At 41.5% G+C, this 9,318-nt stretch overlaps 1 protein-coding gene across 1 annotated transcript; it reads left to right on the top strand.

Moving 5' to 3' along the window:
• The first annotated feature begins 254 nt into the window (after positions 1–254).
• On the top strand, positions 255–6,377 carry LOC116816299 (lysozyme g-like). The gene is given in 6 exon segments (XM_032765403.2): positions 255–288; positions 1,328–1,420; positions 1,951–2,052; positions 4,042–4,242; positions 5,360–5,497; positions 5,813–6,377. Coding segments are annotated over 5 exon segments (618 nt in total). The 5' UTR covers positions 255–288; positions 1,328–1,377; the 3' UTR covers positions 5,947–6,377.
• Positions 6,378–9,318: the final 2,941 nt, after the last annotated feature.

The following is a 9,318-nucleotide window of genomic DNA, read 5'->3' as shown; positions in this document are numbered from 1 at the left end:
TGTGAAATCAGAGAAAGATGAAGAGGGAGAGGGGAGAACTGCTGGGAAGAGGAATTTTTTTGTTTGTTTTGAAATTTGAATCATGCCAAGTAGTGGAAGATTACATCTGCCCTCATGCCAACTCCCACAAGGGGACACACTGGAGTTTGTTTTCATTACGAAACTTGACAGTAAATTTGATCACATCTGATACCAGAAGAACATGCTGAGTAAACAGGGAAGTACTGTCTAGCATATATAAAGCTCCTCAAAACAGCCATCTTCTAGGAGAAGGGAAGCTGAAGACAGGTGAGTAAAATATTAAGCTAATTCAGAGTGGGAGCTATTCTGAATTCTGTTCATTAGAAAATCCTCTGGGTAGTAATGAAAGACCACATAAGTTTACCCTACTTGAGTAAAGACTCCAGGATTTGTCCTTTAGGTAAAGTCTACACTATGAGCTAGGAGTGTGAGTCTCAGCTCACATAGACATAATCCCTCACTCTTTTCACTCTAGGGCACTAAAATCAGTTGTGTTGTCATAGGAATATGGACAGTGGCAAGCAGCCACATGGGCTAGTTGTGCCAAGTAAAAACCTGCCTGAACTCCATGGGTATGTACTTAGCACGGCTAGCCCATACGGCCACTTGCCACTGACTGTGCTGCTGCAGCTACATCATTATTTTTAAAGCATTTACTTGATGAGACCTAGCAAGAGAATGTCTATGAAAGCTGGGAATCACACCCCTAGCTCATAGTGTATATATACCCTTAGTGGTTATTACTATGTCTCTGCTGTACAGTGAATAGAAGAGATGAGGCACGTGTTGATTATAGATCACTTTAGAGAAAACCAGAGTTCTGGAGCTGCTAAAAAAATTGGAGATGATAATCTCCTGTGCTCTGCTCATAGAAATAATAACAGTTAGCAATCAACTGCACAGTGGGTGTAGGGGACCCTGACATAGAATAAAGGTGCATTTGTAGCAGCAGCAGGTCACCTTAAACACTATGAATGTTACTAATTCCAGATCAAATATTATGGGGGTTTGTATTTTGAAGTAAGCTAGTAAGATGCTACAGAGACACATTATGATCAAAATTAAATTATTACAACTTGTTGTGTTGATTCTCTCAGATTTTTTCTACATTGAAAGGACCTTATTTGTGTGCCGTGTCAAAGAGAGGCAGAGTTATTATTGTGCCCTCAGTCCCAGTATTTATACACTAATACACAAAATTCCCTTCTATCTCAGTACTTGCTCATTCAGTGAAGAAAGTCCCCATCATTTCTTTGTATTTCTTCATAGTGGTACTGTACATTTAGATATTTTGGTTTCTCTGCAGACCTGGATTTATTTTCTGACTCTCTCGGGTGCTTGAGAAGAACCGCTCCCATGCTACTAACGCTGATGATTCTGGGCCTTGCTGCCCTTTTTGGTGAGTTTGAGGTCCATGTCTATTTCACTAAGCTCACTGCCAAAGCAACAGTGTAAAGAGATGATTGTAAGAATGGGGAGATATAAGAGACTAAGGCATTTTTCTGACCACTCCTACAAAACCTAATTATGGATATGGAAGAATGAGTTTGGTGCAATAGCAAATGGAATATAATATAAACTATATTCGACAATGCAGCTTTCAGTACCAAGGATGACTCTTGCAAGCAGTGAGAATCAGGTGTTCTCAGTGAGAAGCACTGGGGTGTAGCGGTCAGGACACTTTCATGTCTGGCCTCTTTTAAAGACCAGTGAAAGACACATCTCTGCACCGGCCTTCCCCCTCAACTGAGGCAGTGTCTTCTGGCAAACAAGTCCTCCTCTCCACAAGATCTTTTTCCAAAACAACTCACAATGGAATGTACCCATCTCAAAGTGGACCAGAGTCTGGTTTATGACTTCGAATTCTCTTAGCTTTACTTATGTTCACAATAGGTGCTTACTGTAAAATATCTGCATTTAATTTTTCAGGTACTTCTGAGAGTCAGACTGGATGCTTTGGTAACATAAACAAGGTTGATACCACTGGGGCTTCCTGTAAAACTGCAAGACAAGAAGGTTTAGATTACTGTGGTGAGTATAATTCTGCTGCTTTGTTGCTGTACTTCAGCATACAGATTCGTCACAATGATCCATAGTACTTTACACCTTCAAAGGACTTTACAAGCATTAATTGATTAAACTTCACAACAACATTCTGATTGGCTAGTATTATTCTCCTCATTTCACTATGAAACTAAGGGTTTGGCTACACTTGCAGCTGTACAGCACTGGGAGTTAAAGCTGTCTTCCTACAGCTGTGTAGGGAAAGCGCTGCAGTGTAGCCACACTGACAGATACCAGTGCTGCAGTGTGGCCACATTTGCAGCATTTGCAGCGATGTTGGGAGTGGTGCATTATGGGCAGCTATCCCAGCATTCAAGTGGCTGAAACGTGCTTTTCAAAAGACGGGGGTGGGGTGGAGTATGACAGGGAGCGTGGGGGAGAGAGAGAGAGTGGATTTTTGGAGCCGACACTGTGTCAGCAGCTGCCTTGCAAATTCTGACCACTTCCCCCACCCCTCTCTCATTCATTCTTAAATGCAAATAGCCTTCAGACCAGATAAGCAGCTGCTCCGACAGACTCTCTCCCCCCTACCCCCTGCCGTGCTGTTTCTCTCCTCAAGCAAACACTGGCTGTGGACATTCCCTGCCTGCCTCTGCTTCAGCAAACAATTGCTGTGTTTGTTTTTTAGATAAGCAGCTCTGGGAGCCCCAAGTTCACAACAAAACAAAGAGAATTCTTTAGTTAAAAGCATTATGGGAAAATTCCAGAGGTCAGTTACCGCGTAGTAAGATTAATCACTGTTTACACTGGCACTCCAACGCTGCAGCGCCAGCGCTGTTCTCTTTATTCAACTCGTCCATGTGGTGTACAACCAGCACTGTAGCCAGAGAGATACAGCACTGTATGTGCCTTGCCAGTGTGGACGGGGAGTAAGTTGCAGCGCTGTAAACCCACTACCAGCGCTGCAACTCTCCAATGTAGCCAAGGCCTAAGACAGAGAGGAAGACTTAATAAAACCTTGGGATGATTATGGTCCAGAAATTAAAAAATCAATGTTTACACATGTCTTGATTCTTTAGGTGTCCAACTTCAGACATTTAGGGCCTAGTTATCAGAAGTGTTCACACAAGCACCTCTAATTAAACTTATCAGGAGCTGTGAATGTTCAGATTCTCTGAAAATCAGACCCAAGGTATCTCTGATTAAAGTATCCAAAATTAACAATCACTTTTTAAAATTTGAACCAAGTGACTTTCCCAAGGCTGTTGAGCAAACAGTGGCAGAGCTGGGAGTGGTACTGATAAATTCCCGATCCCATTCTCTTGGTTAGTCCTCATTATGCCACACCAGTTACTTGCACATTAGATCAACAGTTTATCTGGTACTGTCGGAAAATCAAAGGCACTCCCTATTCTTTTACTCTACAAATAAAATTGGACTTAATGCCAAACCCTTCTATTGTGGGTAGGATTGAGATTCCCTCCTCATTTAGCATGAAATGGTGCTGAGACTCCAAAAGAAAATGAGGCAAAAGTGCAACTATTGGGAACGACTGTCTCTAATTGCAGTTGTCCCCCTCTACATAAGTCTTCTGCGTCTGTCCCTAAGAATCCCACCATTTTGAATCCCCCTCTTACCTTTGAAGCCCCATATTACAGTCCTGTTCTTCTGGCCACAGAGGGGTAGATGTGACTCCTCTCAGCAACTCTCAACGTCACTCCTGCATCGGTCAGACACCGATAGGTTGCTGTCAGTTTCTCTTCAGAGGCTGAGCATGCTCCCCACTCCAACTCCTCCCAAGCCTACTCACCTTCATTTTGGGACCTAAAGAAATAGGAATTAAACCACCTTTTACACATTAATTACACAAGGCAAAATTACTTTTTGCCTTGCTTTCACAACGCACATAACTTTCACAAAGGTTCTCACATGGCAGAACAGAGCTTTCGGCTTTTAAAATCTCATATTGGCTTAATAATCTTAAAGAAAACATGTTTACTTTTACATTTATTACAGGAGGTCCTGCATCAGAAAAGATTGCTGAGAGGGACTTAAATAATATGAACAAATATAAAGCCATCATTAAGAGCGCTGGCAAAAAAAAATGTGTAGATCCAGCAGTGATCGCTGGTATCATCTCTCGGGAGTCACATGCTGGAACTCTCCTAAAGGCTGGCTGGGGCGATAACGGCAATGCATTTGGTTTGATGCAGGTCAGTAATGATCAATAAACTAGGAATAAAATACTACTGTATATCCATGTGTTTTAACAGAGAAAGCCTGCTTCATTTCTCACTAGTGCAGCTCAGGCTGAGATTGATACTCGGCACGCTATTATATAGGGTGACCAGATGTCCCAATTTTATAGGGACAGTCCCAATTTTGGGGTCTTTTTCTTATATAGGCTCCTATTACTCCCCACCCCATCACGATTTTTCACACTTGCTGTCTGGTCACCCTACTATTAGAAAACGAACTATTGCTGAGGCAGCAACACATTGCACGGACATATGTCAGACCTGGGGTTATAGAAGCTGATTCTTGTGCTTCAGTTTGAACATCAGTTAATTCTGTGGGTTAATGGAGCTCCCTGAAGAGGCTGTGCATTTTATGCTTCTATACAAGAAAAGTGAAGTACTTAGTGGCAGCAGCAAGTTTGAGAGAGAGCATCAGACAAAAAGACAGGTGAAAACTGGCAGGCTCAGAATGACAGGGCAGGCTTTATCCACAGTCTTATGCCACTGAGTCCTTAGTGATAATAATAGATTTAAAAATATGCACTTGGCCAACACCACAGTGTACATACTTCTTCTGATAAGACTGTCAGTGATAATCCAACAACAAAAGAACAGAGTGTAATTTTATGGTTCATTTTGAACTTTTGCATTTCTTTGAATTTAGCCAGGCCCCTGTCCTCTGTGGCATTCTATGTTTGTAATGAAGTCAGTGAGACTACTCAGAAGAATTACAACCTTTAAGGAGGAGAAGTAAAGATTTTCTGGATAAAGCCCCTAATTTCCTCCGTGGGTCAGGAGATGTGGCCCACATACTGCAGCACCAGACAGTAGACCAGTGGTAGGTAGCCAAATGCACAACTACAACTTGAAATGGAAAAGAAGCAGCATTTTAAGATACGTTTTTTTCGTTAGCACAGTCCAACATTCTATCCTCGGTGTCTGTGCTCAGGGCACAGCAAAAAGTGCAGTGGAGGTCCATGGACATTAAAGACCAAAACTGATTTATCAAACAAAATTTGACAACTAAAAATATGTAGAGGATATTGAGAGGGAAATAAACTGCATAAACATATCCTCTTTCCCCTCGGCTCTTCTAGGTTGATAAAACCACCATAGTATTGTTGGACGGTGGAATGGTGAAGATCATCTCCTTGATGCTACACAAATCCTTATCGATATGATTAAGGGAATCCAGAAAAAATTCCCCAGATGGACAAAGGAACAACAGCTGAAAGGTATAGTGTAGATTTGTATAGGGATTAAGGGAAAATCTCTGGCAAAAATTATGTTTAAAAGCTTCTTTGTTTCTGACACTCTAGAATAATAAGCATTTAAAAGAATCTCACATAATTTTTCACCACTGATGCTGTTTGTCTGCTTCTTGATTTCATCTAGTTTGAGTGGTGTCCCATTCTTTAGCATAGTGTTGTATGATGGGTTTATATACACTGCATGGGGAATATTTATAATCCTCACCCCCACCCAAAAAAAACCCCCCAAAACCCCCAGTTTATATTGACTGTGTTAGCTACTCTGATGTTTCATTTCAGGTGGGATTTCTGCCTACAATGGAGGACTAGGAAATGTCCGAAGTTATGAAAATATGGATAGGGGCACACCCGGCGATGATTATGCCAATGATGTCGTTGCACGAGCCAAGTTTTATAAGAGAAAAGGATATTGAATCTGAGAGTTCTCTTCTTTCAGATAAATTGTGGCGCATATGATTATCTGTCTGATGTACATTAGAGACACTGTATGTTTGGGGGAAGATTAAAACCTGTATCCTGAAAATCCTTATTGATGCATATAGGCCCACTGACTGCAGTGGGAAGAATTGCTTCAATAAGGGTTTGCAGTCTCAGGCATCAGATTTTTAAATTATGCAATCAGTAAACATTAGTTATATGGTAACTTTAAAACATTTGGTCTCTATCTGACCAAGGAATCATTAACCAGAGTATTGATAATATCCTATCCTATTCTGATTATTTCTCTGATTTATTAAAGCTGCTCTGTCTAGCTATTGTTAGTCTTCTACCTTCCCATTTTTACTCATATATATATTTCAATATCTGCTGTTGTCTTAAGAAATAAAAAGGGGAAAGTAATCTCTTTGGGGAAGGAAAAATGTATTTTCAATCTTTTTGTGATTTAGTTCGACAATTTATTTTTTATTGTTTAACAAATGAAGCAAGACTCCAATGCTCATCTTTTCAGTTGCATTAACAAACATTTGATAAGGACAAGAATACATTTAAAGCAGATAAATTTCAAAGGGAATCAAATGAAAGAAATTTGTGCTACCTGAGATTATGGCTTTTTTGCTGCTTTCAAAGGCCTTAACATCTCATTCAATGAAAAGGAATGATAACCTGCTTGAGAAAACATTAGTACTATCCAGTACAGCATGTCTTACAGTCTTTTGACTTTAAGATTGAACACTTTTTCTGGAGTGCATTTAGAATCCACTTGTTCCCAATGTACATGAGAGCTACAGAATAAGAAGCATTTTTGAAAAGCTGGTCAATTTATTTAGGACCCTAAGAGCCTGAACCAATGTCCATTGAATCAATGGAAAGCTTGCTATACTATAAACAGAAGAGAAACAATTCATGTTGGCATATAGACCCTCATCAATCTCTCTGCCAAGATGGAAAACTCGTCAAATTCCATATTCCTGAAAACTCAGGCGATCATTCTGGCTTCATGGACATACGTTATACAAACAAACAATCTAAAAGGTAACATTACTGATAAATATTCAACTCATAATACAACTCATAGCTTGTTGGATTCCACTTGTCCAGTCAAACACGATAATTTCTCATACCAGTAGTCTCCATTGTCAATATTTTCAACCAAAGTTAACCATGAGCATGTGTCTATCTTCAGAGCCATAGAAGCATGTGTAACCATGTTTCCTGATGGAATACCTGACAAAAAAACACCAACAAAAATCTGTATTTCTTTTTCCTAAATGGAAAACCATCTTCATCAGTGCATTTAGTATGCGCTGAAATACTAAATGGCTTAATAAGTATTTTCACTTGCGTCCTCTTAATCTATATGTAAAGATTCTAGCAAACAACAGCCTGCAGTAGAACCACCCCGTAAGCACTCCAGCTCACAGATATAGCCCATGATTTGTTTGTCTCTGCAACGGAGTGTATTCGACCTTTGCAGTGCTATTCTGATGGCCCTGCAGTCCTACTGCACCCCAGTCCAAGAAGGAGCAAGCTGGAAGGACAAGAGCAGTAGAGTTGGATGCTCCAAGCTTGCCTAGAGATATATGTCTAGAGTGGTCATTTTGGAAGCCATAGAGTCCCAGTCCTCCATGGGTTAGAAGGGCTAGCAACAGCCAATGTGGGCCCTGCTGGCCCAGATAAAAGTAGCTGCCTGGCCTTAGCAGTTCAGTGCCTGACTGGGACCAGAGGGGCAAGGAAGGGTGCTCCTCTCTGCCAAAGGAACTGGAGGGATAGACAGGTTTGTCTTCTGGCTGCATTTTGCATAGCTGGGTTTTCAGGGAGAGAGAGGACCTAAGAACTTTAACCCTGAGATAAGGATGAAGCTAAAAGGGCTAGGTAGGAAGAGACCCAGGAAGAAGCAGCAACTAACTAAATTGAGAAATATGTGGCTGTTGTTTATAGTGGGAAGCCCTGGGTGCTCCTGTTGGCCACAGGTAAAGTGACATAAATCCCAAGAAGGGGATAGAACTTCTTTGGCAGCCTGAACGAAGGGCTTAATTTAAAGGGTTCAGAGCTGTGGCTGAAGATCCTAGTGAAGGCAGATAGACCATTTATTTATTGGCCTCTTTAATACCCTAGAAGGGGCCCAGTTGGAATTTGTGACTTGACTGGAGGACTAGAGAGCCACCAAAGACCCAGCTGGGGTCAGCCAGGTGAGAAAAGGACTGTGATACCACACACCGTTGCTCAGAGGTGAGGGCCCCATTACAACTTGGTACTCGAAGTGGGTTTTTGAGGGTTGTCCACTGAAACAAGGGTAGGGGAAAAATTTAAAAATTGAAGCATTGATGAGACTTCTATCCCAGCAGCAGCATAGCTCTGCTGAAAATCAGCAGCTACTAGCTGAAAGTCAGCAAGAGGCCCAGCAGGCTGCCCAGCAACATCAGGCTGTGCTCCTGGAGGTGCTTCAGCTGCACTAGCAGCAGAAACAGGAACAGCGATTTCAGGAGTCACAGTTACAGTGGCTAACTAGCTCAGTCCCTGTGACATAGATATAATCTGGGACCATATAGAACATGGTTGCAACCAAGGTCCTGTAGTGGCACCGAATCTTATGTAAAGGGGGTCATATAAGGTGTCTAAGATCAGGTTATGGGTTGCAGGTTATAATTATGCTGTCTATATGTATGTATCATTTTGTAGTTGAAGTTATAAGTATAGGCTCTATACTGTCCATATTTCAAATTTGTGCTATGCTTCTGGGTGACACCCTGGACAAGTTGGTGTTAGCTCTGCCTTGCCTGCTTGATGGCCCATTAAGGACCATCAGCTATACAATTGACCCACTGAGAGAAGGCAGATACACCTTGTAACTCAGCAAAGTATGCAGGGACTTGCCCATGTGACTCCAGACTCCATTTTGCTGTAATTTTCCACAGTAAGGACAAAGAGGGTCTTACACCTGGAAAAGCCTATATAAGGCTGATGCCTCATATCCATCTTGTCTTCAATCCTGCTTCTTGCCTCTGGAGGAACTTTGCTACAAACTGAAGCTCTGAACAAAGGACTGTTGACCCATCCCAGTGGGGGATGTACTCCAGAGACTTGATTTGAACCTGCAGTTTATTCCATCACTGCTACAAGCCTGAACTAAGAACTTTGCCATTACTGTATGTAATTGATTCCATTTAACCAATTCTAGCTCTCATCTATATCCTTTTCCTTTTATGAATAAAGCTTTAGATTTTTGATTCTAAAGGATTGGCAACAGCGTGATTTGTGGGCAAGATCTAATTTGTATATTGACCTGGGTCTGGAGCTTGATTCTTTGGGATCGAGAGAACTGTTTTCTTTTACTGGGGTATTGG

The sequence above is a fragment of the Chelonoidis abingdonii genome, chromosome 1 (genome assembly GCF_003597395.2).
Source record: "Chelonoidis abingdonii isolate Lonesome George chromosome 1, CheloAbing_2.0, whole genome shotgun sequence".
NCBI lineage: Eukaryota > Metazoa > Chordata > Testudines > Testudinidae > Chelonoidis > Chelonoidis abingdonii.
Note: the sequence above shows the minus strand (reverse complement) of the source record. Positions and strands in the feature narration are given on the sequence as shown.